Source organism: Mustelus asterias, chromosome 2, assembly GCF_964213995.1.
Source record: "Mustelus asterias chromosome 2, sMusAst1.hap1.1, whole genome shotgun sequence".
Taxonomy (NCBI): domain Eukaryota; kingdom Metazoa; phylum Chordata; class Chondrichthyes; order Carcharhiniformes; family Triakidae; genus Mustelus; species Mustelus asterias.
Genome location: NC_135802.1, coordinates 154,988,566 through 155,011,680, shown reverse-complemented (window position 1 = coordinate 155,011,680; position 23,115 = coordinate 154,988,566). Strand labels below are relative to the sequence as shown.

Here is a 23,115-nt window from a genome sequence, read left to right as displayed (position 1 = left end):
ATCTTTCACAAGAACCATGATATAAATACATATTGCCACAGTGAAAAAGACTAACATTGTTTATTTGCTCCTGATTAGGATCAGGATTAAAAATTTCATAAGTCAAGAACTGACTCAAGGTAGGTTTGAGAAATGTAGACACAAGTCATCATGTCCAAATGCAACTGGGTTACAGGGTCCTCTTCAGCCACTTATTGAATTTATTTATTCTTTTGGTCTCATGTCACTTAACCCAACCTTTTCCTCAGTGATTACAACACCAAGAGGCAGCCATTAGACTCAGGAGTTCATAGTGGTTCTCTGTTAGCTACAGGAATAGAACTAGAAAATGGGACTATGCAAATCTCTCCAAATTTTATTTTAGATATATTTTGCTTTTATCGAATTTGATTCCAATTCAGCCCACTTCTTTTTCCATTGTTTATCCGAATGGTTTGTTTCCACAACCAAAACGTCCAGAGAAAGAAACAATATCCATGAGATCAAAAATATTTAATTCACTTTCTCACTGTTATCACACTATAAATCGTGCAGTGGTTCATCGCACAAGAGAAAAGCAGTCTTGAAAGTGCTGACAATTAAGACCAGAGAGGCAAACTCTTTTTCATAGGTCAAACCCTGTCTGAGATAGGCAAGCTGCAGCAGTTATTTTTCCATTCCTGGTTCTGTTGCTTGAAAGCTCGATATTATACAGCTGGAGGTTAGATTTTTTTAATGCCTAGCCCCATTCACTTGTTTCAACTCACAGGGTAGCCATGCTGGGATCTTCCACATGATGTGTACAGTTACATTGAGACTATACTGATCATTGTATGTTCGAGCATCTTACAGCTGGCAAATTTTATCCGGCAATGGCATACAATGGATCCTTTGTTAGAGGTGAAATTGGTTCTTAGCATCACATTTAGAAGTTTGATAAGTTTGGGATGCATCCCTGCAGGTGGTGTGGAAAAATGTGGTCATGTCTACTTTCAGCTTTTGCTGCAAGCTTAATGAAAAGTTGATTGCATGCATTATTTTAGGCTTTCCAAGTACACAGACAGGATTTTCAGGACAAAAAAGCAATTCAATGTGTACAGTATCATAGCATCATTTGACAGCACACTACATATTAAGCGAACAGGTGTGAATTGAAGAAGCATTTATAGGAATATACGAGTATGAACATAGAACATAGAACAGTACAGCACAGAACAGGCCCTTCGGGCCACAATGTTGTGCCGAGCTTTATCTGAAACCAAGATCAAGCTATCCCACTCCTTATCATCCTGGTGTGCTCCATGTGCCTATCCAATAACCGCTTAAATGTTCCTAAAGTGTCTGACTCCACTATCACTGCAGGCAGTCCATTCCACACCCCAACCACTCTCTGCATAAAGAACCTACCTCTGATATCCTTCCTATATCTCCCACCACGAACCCTATAGTTATGCCCCCTTGTCCATCCACCCGAGGAAATAGTCTTTGAACGTTCACTCTATCCCCTTCATCATTTTATAAACCTCTATTAAGTCTCCCCTCAGCCTCCTCCGGGGAGAACTAACACCTAACCACACAAAGAGGAGTACCCCTATAAAAGTGAGCGCGAAGTGGCACGATCTGTTCTTCAGCAACTTTTAGTGGTTAAATCAAAATAACTCCCTGACACTCTCTCTAAAGTCAACAAGTAACAATTTATTTATCTACCCAATAGTGAACAACTAAACTATTAACAAACCGAATAAAACACGATTTTAATGGAGTGCTGTTCAGATAAAAACAATTCCCACTCATTAACAAAAAGAATAGAATTTTAGTCACTCTCTAAATTACAAGCAGGTTTTGTGTCTTCCGGAATATTCTGGGCCTTCTCTGTTGATTCTTCTTTGCTTTTCTAGATGAGGCTTTGAGTTAAAAGCTGAGCTGTGATAGGTGACAGTTGCTGTCCCCATCTGTCGCACTGCCCCCATTTATACCTGTGATGACATATCAATATCCCCCAGAGTAGGATTGGTCCTAGGTTGCCAAAACCATTGGATTTAAATTTAATAGGTTCTTGGTATCCAAGTGCCTAATTAAAATTGATAGCCTGAATTCAAATAATTCAAAAGCTTGAAAGCCTATTGCCTTGGTAACTCTGCTTCTTGGCCTTCCGATACAAGTGCTTCATTTTGAGCACTCTTTATGTACTTGCATTTTTTTTTTAACTTTCTAAGCACAGAAAAAGTACCACCTTTTAAAGGGACCATGTAATGCTTTTCCCTAGCATTTTACAATTTTACAAACATCAAGCTACTCTACTCAACTTCGCAACACAAAGATAGATGGAATTGTGAATAGTGTAAAAGATTGTCAAAAGATACAGCAGGATAAAGATTAGTTGCAGATACAGACAAAGAACTGGCAGATGGAGTTTAATCCGGGCAAGTGTGAGGTGCTGCATTTTTGGAGATTAAATGTTAAGGGTAAGTATACAATTAACGGCAGGACCCTGAACCCTTATTTTCTAAACAGTGGTCAAAATTCTTCCTGTGTATTACACCTGATGAACAAGTCACCTATACTTTCATATGATCTTGTTGTGGTTTGCGACTAGTATTCAGATCTATCTCCCCCCCCCCCCCTCCAAAGTGTTCTCAGCTCCCTTGGAGAATGTGTTGGATATACGTGAGCTCCCATATCTTCTCCTTGGAAGCAAACACATTGGTGGAGTGGGATAGGGATAGTAGCTTCTCATAATAGCTGGTTCCTGAGTTATGACCCTTACAACATGTATGCAAAGGCAATGAAAACCAATAAAGGAAAACTAATTCAAAGAGAAATCTTCAGGACACAAGATGATCGCAACTCCTTGAAAAAAAGACAGACTGGCATTCTAAACTTGTGTTGCACATAGGAAAAAAATGAAGCACTTACAGGCATCAAATTCCTCAGATTAATCATTTAGTCCTGGGATGGTGAGAGAAGACCTTAATGCATGGACAGAAAGAAGCCTCGTGAAGTCACAAGAGGGGAAAAAAGATGATTTCTCTATTACTCAAAGTAGGAATTGCACACTGTAATTAGTGATATAATTACCATGTTTGGAGCAGCTTCACACTAAAGCGCTGTAGGCAATTGGATTGTAGGGTTAGCATGACAAAGTACGGTCGCACCAACAATAGAATAAACCTGCGAACTTGGAACTATGCAGTTCCAGCATAGTATTATTCAGCTGTAGATGTTCTCTATTTGGGCCTCTGCTGCTTTACTGAAGGTAAGAGTACATCAATGACTTGGGGCGGGGTTGAAAAGAGGGGAGGTTCAAGCAGGAGTTGTAGCTTGCATTCATACAAATTAAGCAGCTCTGAAGTTCATTTATTGGGTTGATCAAACTTTAAGCTTCTTCCCAAGAAGCATTCTGTTGGCAATTGCACGACAAACTCACCATGATTCTGCTCGGGTTCAGTGATGTAGACAAATTCACCATGATTCTGCTCGGGTTCAGTGATGTAGACAAATTCAGCATGATTCTGCTCAAAAGAGACACATTTCAGAGACATTTACAGTGTGGCAAGATCTAGGACCTCCCCTTCCAACAGATCTTGTGATGAATTGATTCTCTTGAACCATACCCAGAAAGTCAAAAAAGGTTTAGAAAGTGCCTCTGGCAGGTAGAACCACCCGTTTCCTCCTCTTCTAGTCAGTTTACAAGAGAACTGCAATCTCCTCTGGATGATGTTCCTAAAATAAAGAGCAGTTTCACTACATAATGAGTGGACTTCAGTTTCTGTTGCAGTTGAGGTTTGCCAGTCCTTGCAACAGCTTTGGAAATTCAGAGTATTGCTTCGCTGTTCTCTTCAACCATTTGTAGAAATCCATCATGTTTGAGCAAATTTGCTGGTTCTGCAAGTTATTTTCTTCCTGGTATGTAGGGAACCGACTTGAGGTCATGTAGCTTCAAGCTAGATGGCTGGAATTTACTTGAAACTAGTCCAAATTTGTCTGACTCCTGCTCCTGCGTCCAGTTTAAATGTTGTGTTCTGGATTCTTTAATTCTACAGACGAGAACCTTTGATATCTCAGGTTGGAATGCTGTATTTCTAGATTTCAAACTAGTTAAGAGACTGGTTCCAGCTTTCTTCAATTGTGTTTTGGATTTGCAGCATTGTTTGAAATGGCCCGCTTTGCCACAGAGAAAGCATTCAGCTCCCCTTGCTGGACAGTCTTCAAAGCATTGTCGTCTTTTGGCACCATGTCTGGAACATAAAGACGGGGAGTATCCTTCCACCTTCAGTGGTTTTGGCACTTTTTCCAATGGGTGGAGCTCCCAACTTTGGACATGTTGGATTGACACCTCCCAAGCCTCAAGATTGCCCCGAAGTACACCCCGAATCTGTTAAGTCTATGTCTGGCCTTCAACATCAAATCCTCAATTGCAAAGTTCCGACAGTACATTGTCAAGCATGCTGACTACAATGCGATCACAAATTGACAATGCTGATTACACCTGTGGGAAGTGCACCCATCTGCAGCTCCTCCAAAACCGTGTTAGGGAACTGGAGCTGGAGTTGGATGAACTTAGGATCATTAGGGACGCAGAGGTGGCCATAGACAGAAGCTTTAGGGATAGAGTTACTCCGGGGAATGAAAATAGATGGGTGACGGTGAGAGGGGCTGGGAGGAAGCAGTCAGTGCAGGGATGCCCTGTGGTCGTTCCCCTTAGCAACAGGTATTCCACTTTGGATACGGTTGAGGGGGACGACATACCAGTGGGGAGCCGCAGTGAGAGGATCTCCAGCACTGTGTCCGTCTCTGTGGCTCGGGAGGGTAAGGGGGAGAGCGGGAGGGCAATAGTTATTGGGGACTCGTTAGTTAGGGGGATAGATAGGAGGTTCTGTGGCAGCAAAAGAGACTCGAGGATGGCATGTTGCCTACCAGATGCCAGGGTCCGTGACGTCTCGGACCGTGTTTTCCGGATTCTTAAGGGGGAGGGGAAACAGTCACAAGTCGTGGTACACATTGATACCAACAACATAGGTAAGAGAAGGGACGGGGATTTAAAACAGGAATTTCGGGAGCTAGGCTGGAAGCTGAGAGCCAAGACATAACATGTGGTCATCTCTGGTACGTTACCGGTGCCACGTGATAGCGAGTTGAGGAACAGGGAGAGAGTGCAGTTAAACATGTGGTTGCAGGGATGGTGTAGGAGGGAGGGTTTCAGATACGTGGATAATTGGAACACATTCTGGGGAAGGTGGGACCTGTACAAACAGGACGGGGTGCACCTGAACCAGAGGGGCACCAATATCCTAGGAGGGAAATTTGATACGGCTCTTCAGGGGGCTTTAAACTAATTTGTCAGGGGAGTGGGAAAAGGAGTTGTAGTCCAGAAGTCAGTGTTGAGGGTGGTGAGGTATTTGGGAAGGTGTCAAGGGTGGGTACCGGTAGACAGGAAGGTGGGTTGAAGTGTGTCTACTTCAATGCAAGGAGCATCCGGAACAAGGTAGATGAACTTGGGGCGTGGATTGGCACTTGGGACTACGATGTTGTGGCCATTACGGAGACATGGGTAGAACAAGGACAGGAATGGTTGTTGGACGTTCCGGGGAATAGATGTTTCAGTAAGTGTAGGGAAGCTGGTAAAAGAGGTGGAGGAGTAGCATTGTTAATCAAGGCTAGTTTAACGGCTGCGGAAAGGCACTTCGAGGGGGATCTGCACACTGAGGTAATATGGGCTGAGGTTAGAAATAGGAAAGGAGCGGTCATGTTGTTAGGAGTTTACTATAGGCCCCCAAATAGTAATAGAGATGTGGAGGAAGAAATTGCTAAGCAGATTATGGATATGTGTGGGGGTCGCAGGGTAGTTGTCATGGGGGACTTTAACTTTCCAAATATTGATTGGAACCTTTGTAGGTCAAATAGTTCGGATGGGGCAGCTTTTGTGCAGTGTGTGCAGGAGGGTTTCCTGACACAATATGTGGATAGGCCGACAAGAGGTGAGGCCACATTGGATTTGGTACTGGGAAATGAACCGGGCCAAGTGGTAGATTTGGTTGTGGGAGAGCACTTTGGAGATAGTGACCACAATTCGGTGTCTTTTGTTATTGCAATGGAGAAGGATAGGGCCGTACGGCAGGGCAAGGTTTACAATTGGGGGAGAGGTAATTATGATGCGATTAGGCAAGAATTAGGGGGCATAAGATGGGAACAGAAACTGTCAGGGAAAGGCATTAATGAAAAGTGGAACTTTTTCAAGGAACAAGTACTGGGTGTCCTTGATAGGTATGTCCCTGTCAGGCAGGGAGGAAATGGCCGAGTGAGGGAACCATGGTTCACGAAAGAGGTGGAATGTCTTGTGAAAAGGAAGAGGGAAGCTTATGTAGGGATGAGGAAACAAGGTTCAGGTGGCTCGATTGAGGGTTACAAGTTAGCAAGGAATGGGCTGAAAAAGGGGCTTAGGAGAGCTAGGAGGGGACATGAGAAGTCCTTGGTGGGTCGGATCAAGGAAAACCCCAAGGCTTTTTACTCTTATGTGAGGAATAAAAGAATGACCAGGGTGAGGTTAGGGCCGGTCAAGGACAGTAGTGGGAACTTGTGTATGGAGTCAGTAGAGATAGGCGAGGTGATGAATGAATACTTTTCTTCAGGTGTTCACCAAGGAGAGGGGCCATGTTTTTGAGGAAGAGAAGGTATTACAGGCTAATAGGCTGGAGGAAATAGATGTTCGGAGGGAGGATGTCCGGGCAGTTTTGAATAAACTGAAGGTCGGTAAGTCCCCTGGGCCTGATGAAATATATCCTAGGATTTTTTGGGAGGCAAGGGATGAGATTGCAGAGCCTTTGGCTTTGATCTTTGGGTCCTCACTGTCCACGGGGATGGTGCCAGAGGACTGGAGAGTGGCGAATGTTGTTCCTCTGTTTAAGAAAGGGAATAGAAATGACCCTGATAATTATAGACCGGTTAGTCTTACTTCGGTGGTTGGTAAATTGATGGAAAAGGTCCTTAGGGATGGGATTTACGACCATTTAGAAAGATGCGGATTAATCCGGGATAGTCAGCACGGATTCATGAAGGGCAAGTCGTGCCTCACAAATTTGATTGAATTTTTTGAGGAGGTAACTAAGTGTGTTGATGAAGGTAGGGCAGTTGATGTCATATACATGGATTTTAGTAAGGCGTTTGATAAGGTCCCCCATGGTCGGCTTATGATGAAAGTGAGGAGGTGTGGGATAGAGGGAAAGTTGGCCGATTGGATAGGTAACTGGCTATCTGATCGAAGACAGAGGGTGGTGGTGGATGGAAAATTTTCGGACTGGAGGCAGGTTGCTAGCGGAGTGCCACAGGGATCAGTGCTTGGTCCTCTGCTCTTTGTGATTTTTATTAATGACTTAGAGGAGGGGGCTGAAGGGTGGATCAGTAAATTTGCTGATGGCACCAAGATTGGTGGAGTAGTGGATGAGGTGGAGGGCTGTTGTAGGCTGCAAAGAGACATAGATAGGATGCAAAGCTGAGCTGAAAAATGGCAAATGGAGTTTAACCCTGATAAATGTGAGGTGATTCATTTTGGTAGGACTAATTTAAATGTGGATTACAGGGTCAAAGGTAGGGTTCTGAAGACTGTGGAGGAACAGAGAGATCTTGGGGTCCATATCCACAGATCTCTAAAGGTTGCCACTCAAGTGGATAGAGCTGTGAAGAAGGCCTATAGTGTGTTAGCTTTTATTAACAGGGGTTGGAGTTTAAGAGCCGTGGGGTTATGCTGCAACTGTACAGGACCTTGGCGAGACCACATTTGGAATATTGTGTGCAGTTCTGGTCACCTCACTATAAGGAGGATGTGGAAGCGCTGGAAAGAGTGCAGAGGAGATTTACCAGGATGCTGCCTGGTTTGGAGGGTAGGTCTTATGAGGAAAGGTTGAGGGAGCTAGGGCTGTTCTCTCTGGAGCGGAGGAGGCTGAGGGGAGATTTAATAGAGGTTTATAAAATGATGAAGGGGATAGATAGAGTGAACGTTCAAAGACTATTTCCTCGGGTGTATGGAGCTATTACAAAGGGGCATAACTATAGGGTTCATGGTGGGAGATATAGGAAGGATATCAGAGGTAGGTTCTTTACGCAGAGAGTGGTGGGGATGTGGAATGGACTGCCTGCAGTGATAGTGGAGTCAGACACTTTAGGAACATTTAAGCGGTTATTGGATAGGCACATGGAGCACACCAGGATGATAGGGAGTGGGATAGCTTGATCTTGGTTTCAGATAAAGCTCGGCACAACATCGTGGGCCGAAGGGCCTGTTCTGTGCTGTACTGTTCTATGTTCTATGTTCTTTAAAAGTTGTTACCGCAGCAGCTAGCCAAACTAGTACAAGTAGTTAAATTAATGGACTAATCCAGCCTTTGGTTCCTCTGGTTGAATTTGGCCCATTTAATGACTAGATTGTATTTAGGACAAAAGTACATAAAAGACCCTCATAAGACACCCAGGACTGATTCCTTGCCACACCAAGTTGTCAGCTAATGATGCCAATCACTTGACCTGGTGTTTTTCAGCTTTTGTTTGCACCAGTGCAGTACCTTTCAAATGGTGTCCTCCAGAGCTCTCGTCATTGTCCTTGTTGTAGAAAGGCTGTTCAATAGCTGTCAGCATGTGGCTCACTGTCCTCTACCAAGATAGGAGTCAGTGCTTTCCTTCATTGCGTAGTTGAGCTGTTCAAAAGGTCATCACCAATGGGTTACCAATCTGTTGTCTCAATTTAAGAAACCACAGTTTCCAGTGCTGTCACCATGTTGTTTCGATTTGTTACCACATCTTGGAGGTTCTGCTTATTCTACAAGTGACTGGAGATGCTTCTTTATAGTCAAATGCATATTTTCCCAAAATATTTACAATATTAAAAGCTCATTGCCTTATTAACACAACCATTAGCCTTTTACTCTACAAAAATCACTTAAATATCTTCCCAGCTACTGAAAAATAGCAAAGATCCATGATAACTGTCACAGTTTTCACTTTCTGCTTGTAGTGGTTGCTGCACAGCACCATTTCTTCAAATAGTTTCGTAGTCAGCAATAGTCTGAGTGAACAGAATCCAAGCAGGAATTCCATCTCCTAATCTTCATAGTTTAATTTCAAACTAAGTCATGGCAACCTTGTCCACCTTTTGTTGCGACTGTAAAAGTTTTGGAATTCATGCAGTACGATGTCCTCTTTCAATAGTTTAAAGCACTGGCTTCATTCAACTCTTCATGATCTCAACCTTGCTAGTGACAATATTGGCATTATTTATATTCCTTGAAGGTTCAGTATTAATATATTTAGGACAATCATGTCTCAAAACATCTCATTGATGCACTGTCATCTTGGTCTTTGTGCGAATGGCTACTATAACTGAACTTGAAACAAGATCTTGTGGAGAATTTCCATGCACTCTTTATAACAGAGTTGGGATCAGAGAGCAGGCTGAATGTTCCAACTACTAAAACCAATCCTGACACTGCTGCTAAAACATATTGTAGCAACCCTGTATAACGTCCTGGCTGAAGTCCAAGTTGTGTGGACAGGGTTTGTTAAAATCTCAAACAAAGACAAATTAGTTCTTTGGAGTAGGAACCGGAGCACAGAACAAAGTTAATATAATCCCCAATTGGTATCCAAGTACTTACGGTGGATAGACTTTTGCAGCAAGCCTAAGTCTTTCTAGTCTAGCTTTCTGACTGAGAAACCAACCCACATGCGAGTAAGTTGTTAAAAAAGGTGGAGGTTCATGATGGCTACATATTTTCTGACTCTAAACCAGGATTGTTACAGCACAGAGGTTGGCCCATCATATCTGCACCAGCTCTCCAAATGAGCATTATGGCTTAGGTGTTATTCCCCTATACATCCGCATAAATGAACAAATTCTCGATTGAACTTGCCTTTGCATTCCAGACCTGAACCATCTGTGAGAAAATGTTTTTTTTCTGCATTGTACTTGCTTCTTTTGCAAGTCACACCAAAAAAAAGTGCCCTCTTGCTTTGGATCCTTACAAGCAGGAGCAGTTTCTCCCCAGCTCTGCACAATCCCCTCATGACTTTGAACACCATCTAATTGCTGCCTCCTCTCAAAAGGAGAACCATCCCAATCTGTCCTCAAAACTGAAGTTTCTTATCCCTGGAGCCATTCTTGTGAACCTCTTTTGTGCACTCACCCTTCCTATAGTGTGACACCCAGAACAGTATACTATATTCCAGTTGAGGCCTAAGTGGTGTGTTGTTCAAGTTCAGCATAACCTCCTTGCTCTTCTACTCTATGCCCTATTAATAAAACCCAGAATACAATATGCTTTATTAACTGCTCTCTCCACCTGCCCTGCCATCTCCAAGGTCTATGCACATTTTCACAAGGTCCCTCTGCTCCTGCACTCCCTTAAGAATTTTACCTCTTGTCTGTCCATGTTGTTCCTACCAAAATGCATCACCTCACACTTCTCGGCATTGAACTTCATTTGCTGCCTCTCTGCCCACTTCACTAACTTGTTCCTGTCCTTTTGAAGTTTGACACCATTCCCCCCTACCCTCCGCCTGTTGTGTGACACTATTAAATGCCTTTTGGAATTCCATCAACAGCATTTTCCTCAATGACCCCATGTTAATGCTTCAAAAACAAAAATTTAGTTAAACATAATTTTCCCCTTACAAATCCATGCTGGTTCTCCTATCAACCCACATTTTTCCCCACATGAATACTAATTCAATCTCCAAAAAAAAAAAAAATTTCTAGAAGCTTATCCACCATGGAGGTTAAACTTGTAATTGCTTGCAATTTTTTTTTGCACAAGGACAATGTCTGTGTGGAAGATAAAATGTTCAGATTGAAGTTTCATAATTTGGAAGTTAAATTGTGCAGAAGTTAGTATTCAAATTAAAGTTTCATGCCTCTGTATCGTAGTGGAAAGTGTTTATCAGCTTACAGACCTTCGAAAGGGGTCAGTGTCTGCTATTCAGCACAAACAGGCTAATCTTCATCTGCTTAAGCCCCATAACATTCTGCTTTTCAGCCTTCACCAGAGGGTGAGCAAGACCAGATTTTTTCATAAATAAATACCAAAGGCAAGATATGGGGATATGCTATGCAAAGGAAGGATTAGGTCAGTTTTTCATCGAATGAGAAGGGGCTAAAAGCCAGGATTTATTTAGCTAATATGTAAAGAACTGAAGGATTAGGAAAATTGCTTGTTTCTGATTTGCTGTGACTATAATTGCCATGTTGTTTGTAACTTCAGAAACACTTGCAGGACAACTGCAAGCTGGTTTCTCCTTATGCACAAGCCATTAAAGGCCTCATATCTGATTATGCATGGTGTCTAGCGCTGTTTGTACTCAAGTCGACCAAGAGTTGCTGGTACCCAGGATCTCTGACACCTGCACTTCTCTTGTCCTCTGGTACCTCCCCAGAGTCTAAGAAAGACAGAAGACAATGGTCAGTGTCCATGCAATCTCCACATACACTTCTTTCGATATCCTTGGATGCATCTCATCTGGTCCTGGTGCCTTGTCAACCAACAGTTTATTCAACACTTCTTCGTCATCATGACCTGGTTAGCATCTACCTCTGATTTGTCACATGCATTGGGATACAGTGAAAAGTATTATTTCTTCTGCACTATACAGACAACATACTGTTCATAAGAGTACATAGGGAGAAGGTGCAGAATATGGTGTTACAGTCATAGTTAGGTGTAGAGAAAGATCAACTTAATTCAAAAGTCTGATGGCAGCAGGGAAGGAGCTGTTCTCGAGTCGGTTGGCACGTGATCTCTTTGTATTTTTTTCCCCCAACGGAAGAAGGTGGAAGAGTATGTCTGGGGTCTTTGATTAAGCTGGCTGCTTTTCCACAACAGCAGGAAGTGTAGATGGAATCAATGGATGAGGGGCCGATTTGCTACGTTCACAACCCTTTGTAGTTTTTTGGGGTCTTGGTCAGAGCAGGAGCCATACCAAGCTGTGATAGCATCCTTTTCTGGTTGTTTCTATGCTGCATCTGTAAAAATTGGAATCATAGCAGGCATGCTGAATTTCCTTAGCTTCCGAAGTAGAGGCATTGGTAGGTTTTCTTAACTATAGCGTCGTCGTGGAAGGACCAGACAGGTTGGTGATCTGGACACCTAGAAACTTGAAGCTCTCGACCATTTCCACTTCATCCTGTTGATATAGACAGGGACATGTCCTCCACTACATTTCCTGAAGTCGATGACCATCCCCTTCGCTTTACTGACATTGAGGGAGAGATTATTGTCGTCGCTATCTCTTTCCTGTACTCCGTCTCATCATTGTTGAGGATAATCATGGAGGTGTTGTCTATCCTTAGCGATTGTGGTCTTTTGCCCTGCTTTCCCCTTTGGAGGGAATATCCCTCGATTGTGCCCGAACCATTTATTTTTGAAGATAGCCCATTGTTCAGTTACCGTTTCCAATCAACTTTTTCAATCCAGCTCAACTCTTCCCCCTAGTAATTATTTTTACTTTGGATTGCCTATTGTCTTTTTCTATCTTCATCCTAAAATTTATGATACAATGATCACTGTCATCTAAATGATCCCCCACTGACATTTGATCTACTTTGTCCACCTCGAACCAGTTCCAGTAGTGCCTTTGTTGGACTGGACACTTTCCTGAACACAACTGAGGAACTTTAGTCCTCGCTTTCCTTCACAGTATCACTGCTCCAGTCTACACTTGGGGGTTATTAAAGTATCCCATTATAACTACTCTATTATGTTTGCATCTCTAAATATTCTCGATCTTTCTACATCTTTCCCACTAGTTGATGGTCTATAGACTACACCGAGCAATGTAATTGCACCCTTTTGCTCCCTAGCTCTAACCAAATGGATTCTGTCCTGGAACCCATTGGACATCCTCTTTCACCAGCAAATGGAGTGCAATATAAAATGTATTGTAGTTACCCCAACATTCTAAATTTTCAGTGCAGGAAAATTACATTCAAGAAATTAACAGGCAAACAAATGGAACCAATCGAATGAAATGCTCTTCAGAACAAAAAGTTGCTTTTAGATGTGAATTATCTTTAATACTAGTCAGGCAAGAAACAGACAAAAATAATTGAAATGTGACAGCAAAGGTAGAAGAAGTTGCTTGCATTTGACCAGTCCTGGGGCATGAGGACCCCATCATAAAAGTACTTATTTCACACTAAGCTACTACTCTTTGGAAGCAATTCCCACGGTGGTCCTTAGAAATACAGTTTAAAATAAAAAGTCATCCTACTATTTCTTTAAACAGCTCCACAAAAGGGATAGCCATCATTAAAGAAATGCAAATAATTGCCCAAATAAATCTCAACCCTCAAGAAATAACCATGCACAATTGTCGATCACGATATACTGGTTTGATGCACATCACAGAAAAATGGACCCTAAAATCAGTCAAAAATGGTTATGGTTCAGCTAACATGGAGAGGAACATCTAGAAACAAGTGGGCATCTCCCAACAACTCCAAGACTGAATATATAATCTTTAGCAACAGCAAGTTACATTTTAAAATGATTCTATTGGATTGAATATAGTTATTTGATCAGAAGTGTCAAGATAATAAAAAAGTGGCAGTATGCTCCTTCCACCAGTATTTCAAAATTAAAATGGTGCATTTCAAATCAGCAATATCATAAACCAAGGCATGAGCAGCAGGCATAGCCATGGCTGAAGAGCATATCGAGACATCAGCTGAAATACAGAGTATTGATTTTTCTGAAGCTAAAGCTGGGATACATTGGATTAAAAACAGCCAAGTTAAATCAAGGAAAGCTACTGATGTTGAAGCAAATCCATTCACAATGGAAAACTTCATCTAGGGCTGAGGAGAGTACACAGTTCTCACTAAAGGGCAGAGAGCTTTAATTTATACAAGACCATGAACAGAAGATTTGTTGGAGATTAGGAATAGAAGATTAAAGACAACAACAACAACAACAACAAACCAGGAAAGACATCAACCCATTTTGAATAATGAAAATTAGTTTGGACTGCTGATCTAGGGCCACATTTGCCAAAAGTCTGAAAACCATCCTCCCTAAGAAGGTCGTTAAGAAATTAGACACCTAACACAAAAACCTGTCATATTTAAAGGGGGAACTGGATAAATAGAGCACAGCTAAAACAAATTGCAAATTAATATAGATAGACCTAGATGAAATGGGAGGAGCTGGTATGTTGCATAAACACCAGCCGAGGCTTTTCCCCCCTCTGGGATTTAAAAAAAACAAGGTGTGGGTTACACTAATAAAGAAGCTTTTAAAATGATGGAAGGAGTTTGATCGGGCAGAAGTGAGAGAAGTTCAAAACCAGAGGTTACAAACATAAAACAGGAAATTCAGAAGAAACAACCCAGCACGTGATTAGAACACAAAAAGGTACAGACACATTCAAGAGCAACTCATGCAAGTGAAGGAATAGATAGATACGAGGATGTAATTAGATGAAGTGATATGGAATGAGGAGCTTACAGAGCAAAAACATCAGTTTAGACTTGTTGGGCCAAGTGGACAGTTTGGGTGCCAGCAGGATGGGAGAGGGATGCTAATAAGACAAGCATATATTATAAATGTAAAAAATCAGTCCAGAGCGGGTGTAAATAAGAATAGTGGAGATTAACAAAAATGGGGGCAGAGGTTATGGTCAGAAACTGTTGGAACTCAAATGTTAATTTATTCTTAGGCAATCCCAAGGACGAGTTATTTCCACTCAAATTTGATGGGTTCTGAAATAGCTGCAAGTCCATTATACAAAATTGTCAGACACTACCATGTGCAGGGCAGGTGGTGCTTAAAAGGGTGGGATAGATGGGTTTGGCAGTTTGTATGCCCCCAATATTTTCACTTCACTTCTGCATGGTCCCAATGCATTTGGTGCTTTCCAGAGTGAGGCGTCTCCATTCTGATTGGTCTTAAGCCAGAGTCACCCAAGTCTGTAGGTATGTTTGATCTCTTCAGGGGAGTTTTGGAGCACATCCCCAAAATGTTTCTATTATCCTCCTAGGAGTCTCCTGCCGTGACCAAATCTACAGTTGAGTGAGTGGCTGCTCTAGTCTGGAAGGCTGTGACATGTCTAATTGAAACACAAGGCATTGTTCCTTAAGGTAATATTGATAGGTAGGAGGGTGAGGTCATTAGATCTTATTTCAATTCAAGATGGATTTGGTCCCAATACTAAGTATAATGTCAGAGTGTACTAGGTCAACTGGTTAAAAAGGTGCTGATCATTTTCAGCTTTGATTAACAGCACAAACCTAAACTTGATTCCTGGTGAATGACCAACTATACCTTCATGGGCCATATAAACAAGATGTAAAATTTAAAAGCTCAGTCTGATTTGGGACAGACCAAATTCTCCAAGGTGTGGAAGTAATTTACTGTACACATGCCTGGAAAACTTGTTATTCACAAAGTTCTTTGCATTTATTCTCAAGAATGTGAGCAAAGCCACCATGGCCACATCTATTGTCCACCACTGATGGATTTTCTTCTTGAACTGCTGCAATTGCACAACCTGAGTGGCCTTCTAGACCATTTCAGAGGGAATTAAACCATTACCATGAATTACTTGGGAAGCATGTGTCATTTGGACAAAAAATTGCAACTTGGTGCAAGGTTCAAACAGACCAAACATACCTTTAAATTGACAATAGAACAAATAAATATTGCATGGTAATACGAACATAATTCCAAGTCTTTATCAATATCAAAAACAGTTGCTTCAATCTCCCCTCTACTTGCTTTTGGGTAGCGAAGTAACAAAGCCATGGAAAGCATCTGAATAATCAGATGGACTAGAACATGGAAGTTGAAGATAGTACACCAATAAAAATAGACTAAACTACATTGGCACACACCAATGATTGATTTAGATGGTCTTCTTACAAGGGGAAAAACGTACTAAATTAAATTCCAATGTCATAAATGAAGACAATCAAAATAGTTTTGCAAAAAACTGAACAGAAGGATGGTATTGACATCAAGATGCATTTATATCGAAAGCAGAACTGCCTAGAAACCATGCATCTGAACAGGACCCAAATATCACCAATTGTGAACATTTTTCCAAATTGCATTGCATGACAGTTATACTAAATGATTTCCAAAAAGCTCGACATATTCTATATCAAACTGTACATGACTGAAACAGATTTGTAACAAATCAAAAGCCATCCAATCCCAATATTCAAATGTGTACGCGTAACCGGTTGTTACAGGATTGAAGATAGAACACCAATAAAATTCAATTCACCATTAGAATTTTATATATTTGACACTTTTCAGATGATACAAGCAAGGAAACACTCAAAACGATTAAAAATAGCATGTGTTAATGTTAAGTGAAAATCCAATAAGTATTTATCTTGGGGCAAAGAATAGACTCTTATATGTGCCATCTCAGCAGCATGTTATTTTTATAACATTGAAATGTAAAATTCTTCATTTGGTCTATCAACCAGAATATATACACAAGGTTTTGCTCATTATTAATACATATTGCAGCAAAATCAGGTTGACATTAATATAGCAATTCTTAAAAAGTGTTAAATCATGGTTTACAAAAGCATTACATATAATACAATACTTTGCCCAACGACAATTAGAAATTACTGTGCAACTTCTCAACATCACCATTAAGCAGTTTGACTGGACGTAGCGAAGAATATGCAAAAATGAAATCCGGTCAAAGAACTGGGAAAAGTGACTAAGACCAGGCCAAAATAATGTTACCCATTCAAAAGATTTTCCTATCTATCTTAGAAATTCATACTCTTAAAAGGTGAGCATGAAAGATATCCAGTGATACTTCTGTTCTTGAATCTTATGACTGAAAATTAGATATTAGGAATCAATGTTGCTAAACCAAATGTTACCAATCTTCCATACACATCTCAAAATAGGTTATTGTATTGTGCATAGTCATATCTTAAACTACCCATTAAAAAAAACCCTTGCGACAGTTCAAACTATCGACACTTGGGTTCTGAGTACAGAAGTTTGAAGCATCAAAATTGGGTGATCACAACTATTGTTATATGGTAGAAAACAATCAGATTACTCCCAGTGAAGTAAAAGGTCAAATTCTGAATCAATTATTTATCCACCCAGCCCTGCTTCATTTGTCCATTCTTGCATGACATACATTAAAATCACAATCTATGCACAATTTCCAAAGAATACTCACTCACAGTAAACAATAATTTTAACTGTGAAAGTATGACATTTTGATTTATAGAAGTGCTAAATGAAAAATTTTCCATCATCAAAACAGATTGGAAAAGCCAATCTTCCAACCATCAAAATAAAAGTTAATCCAACTTTAATTGCCAAAGCTTTCTTAATCTATTAAGAAAGTCCATTTTTTTTTCAAGCATATCTCCAATTTCACCAGAAGATAGTATATACACCAAGTATACTTGTTACCTATACCTTGGGAAAATCAACTTCTCATTTCATGCTTGCCCACCATCACCTACCAAAAGAGTATTTTTGATCAAGGACTGCTTTACCAAGATCTAAAGAACCCTAAAGCTTCTAAATTTAAAGTTGGACATTCTTCCCTCCTCAACACAAGTTATCAGGCGACATAATTTTCTAGATCTGTTCTTGATCCATTTAAGATTGTGACAAGTTATATTCTCATATTATCCCTTTAGAGTGTTTTGTAAACGAGGGGGAAATAGATATAGAGTAGACATAGAAGTTTGAAGGGGGGGGGGGAGGGGAAAGAGATGAAGAGAGAAAACAAAACTCAAAAGTAGAAGACTGAAGAACCTCAAGCACTCAAAATCAAAATCTTGGAGCACTTTGCAAGAGAGACAGAAGCCAAAGAAGAGAGGAAGAGTAGACATGGCAGTTTGAAGGAGAGGGGGGACAAAAATAGAAGATGGAAAAACCTCAGGTCCTCTTGGTCAATATCCAGAAAGAGCTTATGTCAAATTAACTGTCACATACCAATTCTCAATATCCAACCTTCTTACCAGGAAAGAATCCACTTAATGGAACTATTTTACAAAAAAAAAACCCTTGCCACTAGTTTCTGGAACCTTGTGAAATCTGGAAGGTAACCACCCATACAAGATAGAACAAATTACAAACAAACAGAAAAATCTACTTCATCCAACATCAACATGGAACGGTTGAGAAGTGCATAAACCAATGCGTCCAAAAAAAACGATCAAAAGGAAGAATTTCCCCCCTCCCCAAAAGGAAAAAGGTGAAACCCGAGTTTTGGATCCCTGTCTTCGTTGCATAGTGCGTTGCGACATAGCTGAGGACGGCATTAGTTGTGAGTGCACACATGCCAAGAGCAAATAGTTAGAGACCCCCATCTCTCCCTTAACACTTAAGCCACATAGTCTATTAGTGCCTTACACCCAACACCGCGGGAGGGGGGAGGCCAATCGCCAGCACCGTGGAGACTAAAAGTCAAGTCTCCCTTTGGAAGATGATTTCAAACAACTCTCTTCCACCTTCCCCACCACCTCTCCCTCTTCCCTCCTCCGGACGCGTGCGCACCCCATACACCGGCTGCACTCACTCCACCAAAAAAAGAGGCAGACTCGGATCGCCATATCACTCCGGGTTTAAAGGAGGAGGGAGTGGGGAAGAGGGAAAGTGTGTGTGGGGTGAGGGGGGGAAAGAGAACGAGTCGGAAACCAATTTTTTTTTAAATCACATTTTTTTTGCCCCCATACCTCATACAATTCCTCCGAAGCCATAATCCCCGAAGCTTGAGCGCCTCTAATCAAGTGTGAGGGGAATCACTTTCCAGCCCCCCCTCCCTGTGCTCTGGATGCCTGGCCTCCTTTTAACTCCAGGAGGGAGGAGGAGAGAGAAGGGGGAGAATCGCCAGTGCGCAGCTCGCTCTGCGCAGCAGGGAGCTCGCGCTGGTCCATGAGGGAGAGCGGAAGTTGTACTTTCTTTCCTCTCTCCCTCGCTGTCTGTCTCCCGCGCGTGCGCGCTAGCTCGCGGGGCCGAACTGCAGGTGGCGGGGAGGGAGGGGACGGGCGCAGAGTGAAAAAACGGTTAAAGCGCGAGCGAGAGGGAGGGGAAATATCAGATCAACCTAACTTGTTGGACGGCGAGCGTCGTTACGTCATCCGCACTTTGAGCCGGCGCGTGCCGAGGGAGCCGTTTGACGTTGGCGGGGAGTTGGGCGCGTGCGCGGGGGAGAGCGAGCGAGCGAGGGGGCGCGGGACTGGGAATATCCGTCAAGTTAGTGTGAGAGGAGAGGGGGGGCGGGGCCAGGGTTAGGGTAAAAGTCCAAGTGTTTTACGTGTTGACAGCTCGTGGGGCAGGTTGGGTTGGGTGGACTGGTCTGGATGGCTGCTGCCTTCTACGCCTTGTCGGGACGGTGGCAGTTGTTGAAGACGCTCAGGTGAGAGTTGCCCCCAACCAAGGGCACTGCTGCAAGTTTAACGCCGCTTCTCAGCCTAAACTGCTCCCCCCCCACCACCACACAATTTTAAAGTCATAATCTGGTCTTCCGAAATCAACAGTTGACAAACTAAATCCCTTTGCAGCCAAAGGTTGGGCCTCAATTGAATTGAAGTTTCCTTTCTTAAACTTAAGTTTTGTCTGTCTCAGCTTTTAAAGATTCTGAATGGAGCCCCTATGTGCAATAGATCTGAGATCCGGTGATCTATAATCAAAAGTCGTTGTCTGCAGAATTAACTGTTTTACGGTTCTCTCTTCCAATGTTAATTTCCAAACTGTACAACTTTGCAATCAAATGCTGCACTAGAATGCAGCAGATAGTGAATGGGCATTGCTTCATCACTGTTCCTTCAAGTGTGTGATCTTAAGATCTACCCTGCTTTCCTTGTCATCTTTTCAGATGCTGTGCACCGTGGGTCTTTTGCCTGTATCTTTCAATGTGAAAATCCCTATGGAGCTTTCACGTTTCTCAAGTTTAACCAAAAAACTTAGAATCCTCTTTCGTGCTAGATGACATTAAAATCTAAACATCATCTTCAAATAATTGAGCTCTCCTGCCTGGAAGGGCTTATCTTTTGTTTTCAATTTCTGCATTATAAGAGAAAATTTTGAATGTTGGACAGCCCATTCCAGGTCACAACTTGTCTTTTCTTGCACTATCATAGAACCATAGAAAATTACAGCTCAGAAACAGGCCTTTTAGCCCTTCTTATCTGTGCCGAACCATTTTTTGCCTAGTCCCACTGACCTGCACTTGGACCATATCCCTCCACACCCCTCATCCATGAACCCGTCCAAGTTTTTCTTAAATATTAAAAGTTTACCACTTTATCCGGCAGCTCATTCCACACTCCCACCACTATCTGCATGAAGAAGCCCCCCCTAATATTCCCTTTAAACTTTTCTCCTTTCACCCTTAACCCATGCCCTCTGGGTTTTTTTCTCCCCAAGCCTCAGCGGAATGGATATCGTTATGGATATTTCTACCGTTATTGTTCATTTTAATTTTTCTTTTCAAATTTAAAATATACTGACTGACTGTATGATCCCGTCATATAATTTTACAGCTCAGAAACAGTCTAGTTGACCCATCAAATCTGTTGCTGTTTTTCTTCATATGCTTTATCTGATCCAATGTCTAGTTGACTGACATTGTCCTTTTAATGTTCTGCTGTTCATGCAATTAACCAGTTTCTCTTTTAATAGAAAATTTACATGGTCTGCTTTGATAATGAATTTATGACAAATAATTCCACATTTTAGCACTTATGTTTTTATAATTTTTCCCATAATTGTTTTTGTCCCTTTGTTATCATCTTACCAACTGGTAGGTGAAGTAACAGTTCACCACAGAAACAGTTGATGCTCACCAAAAATTAGTTTCTATTTGTGGCCTTGGGTAAGAACAAAGGTTAATATGGATGAGGACATTGTGTACATTTCTTGACTCTCATCTTTATAACATGTTATCATGCTTTCTGTTGCAACTTTTTAAGACAGGTCTGTATACTTGAATGACGCCTTAAGACAGCTGTCTCGATAACTAACTTGGCCTTTGATTAGTTAAGTTGAAGTGATTCTCTTTTTTAATATAATTTAAGGTGTTTAAGGTCCTTCATCCCTACATCTTCATTATGTTAAATTGTGACTCGTTCTGTCGTTTCCTGCTCTAACTCATTCCTTCCTAACATAGCAACATAAGAAATAGGAATAGGCCATTCTGCCCTTATGCCTGTTGTGCCATTTAACAAAGTAATGGCTGATCTTCTACCTCAATGCCATCTTTCTGTACTGTCCCTATATCCCTCTATATCTTTAATATCTAAAAATCTATTGATTTCTGTCTTGGATGTACTCATTAACTGAGTCTCCACAGTCCTCTGGAGTAGAGAATTCCAGTAGAGAATGGGTATGTGTGCATCCACCAACTTTCCTGAACTGTTCTAGCTGATGCTTCCAGATGTGGGGGTGCATTTGCTCTGTAAACAGCTTAAAGAAACAGCTACTGTGTATGTAATTAAGTTATAGAGTAACTACTGTCATTTTAGGTAAATACATGGATTCAAGAGGATTTACTAGTTATGAAATCTGAATGGCACTGTTTTCTTTGCATTGTGTATGTTTTGTAACTAATACAGAGAAAGTTTTACTGTACAACTATTATCAACTTAATATTTTAAGAAAAACTTTTAATATGTAGATCAGTGGTGTCTGAAATATTGTTGGGGGTGTGGGAGTTAGCTCAGAAAGGTTTAATTTTCATTTCCTAATCCTCATTTCCAGTAATATAATTTTCTTTAGCTTTTTTAGTATAGAAGCTTGATGGTACATCCATTCACTGGTTTTAGAAATGATAGTGTGTAACTGGTGAAATATCAAGATAGATTCCACTGCATAACACTAATATTCCTTTATTTTCATGAAGGTACAATGAATGTTGAGATGTCTTACTTGCATGATTTGAACTAATATGTGGGTGTATTACACATTCTAGTCAGCTATACACACATTCTTGCATTCAAGGGTCAGTTACTCCCATAAGCATTCTGTGTCTTCCTTGCAAGATTTAATTCTTACTGCCCTATATTTTCTTGAACAATACTGGGAGCAGTGGGAACTTTATTTGTAACCTGAACTGGCTATCACTATCTTTTGCATTTGTATTTAATTTCTGCGAAGGGAAACAGTTAACACTTAATATTCAGCTTTAAGCTGCTTTTTCTTTCACACTAAGATGAATATACAGTATAACAGATTAATTTTGTTAATAAAATTTTATGGAGATGTGTGTTATCTTACTTTAGTAGGTAATTTTGCCTGACTGATGCAGGCTAATTCCTCTACATTATGCCTTGTACTTCAAGCCAGACCTCTTTTATACAGTCTCCTGTCTTTTATGGCCTTTGCCTGACTGCAATTTCCTGTTTCCAAATGCCAGACTATATTTTTGGTAGCTATCTATTTCTTTTTAATTCCTGCATCACAGTCAAATTGAGATCAAAGGGTTTTCCCTCGCAACAAGTAGGAGGTATTTCCTTATTATCTGGACTAGCAAACAAACTTTTTATTCTTTAGTCTTTGTGGTGGAGGGTGGGGTGGGGTGGGGTCAGGTGTGGTCATGAGCAACTTAATTTTAACATAACCCATGATTTACCTGGGTTTAATCGTCTTTATTTAAAAACTCGAGACTACAAACAGGAGCTGGATTTTGCAGTTAGCAGCAAAGCAATAGCACACGGCACTTGCCTTTGACCTCGCAGAGAGCTACTACAAGAAACTAGCAATTTCTGTGACACGGACTTCCCCTTTCCCAATGTCAGTTTAAATCTGGAGCCTAGTCATGGGTATCTCCTGGCGTTTTGCAGCAGTGATGCCAGCAAAACAGCCAATCACATTGAAATGTTCTAACAAACAGCAAATCAAGTAGTAGTCAGCCTAACATTGGTAGTGGAGAAAATTCTAATGTCCATTATCTAAGATTTTACAGCAAAGTACTTGGAAAACAGTGGTAGAACTGGACAGAGTCAGCATGGATTTATGAAAGGAAAATCCTGCTTGACAATTCTACAAGAAATTCTTCGAGGATGTAACTAGTAGAGCTGATGAGGGGGAGCTAGTGGATGTAGTTTATGTGGACTTTCAACTCCGAGATTAGACTCTAAAATTAAAGTGTATGGGATTC

The 23,115-nt window shown here is 41.2% G+C and overlaps 2 protein-coding genes across 2 annotated transcripts in view; one reads left to right on the top strand and one right to left on the bottom strand.

The window, feature by feature from the left end:
* Window positions 1-18,948, bottom strand: part of cdyl (chromodomain protein, Y-like) — a 152,278-nt gene extending 133,330 nt beyond the window's left edge. The window contains exon 1 of the mRNA XM_078199140.1: window positions 18,692-18,948. Within this exon, the coding sequence (XP_078055266.1) occupies window positions 18,692-18,715 (24 nt within the window). The 5' untranslated portion in view covers window positions 18,716-18,948. The remainder of the gene's footprint in view (window positions 1-18,691) is intronic.
* A 202-nt stretch (window positions 18,949-19,150) lies between these two features.
* The window catches only part of eci2 (enoyl-CoA delta isomerase 2), a 95,056-nt gene continuing 91,091 nt past the window's right edge, over window positions 19,151-23,115 (top strand). Inside the window, exon 1 of the mRNA XM_078199089.1 lies at window positions 19,151-19,374. Coding sequence (XP_078055215.1) covers window positions 19,319-19,374 — 56 coding nt within the window. The 5' untranslated portion in view covers window positions 19,151-19,318. The remainder of the gene's footprint in view (window positions 19,375-23,115) is intronic.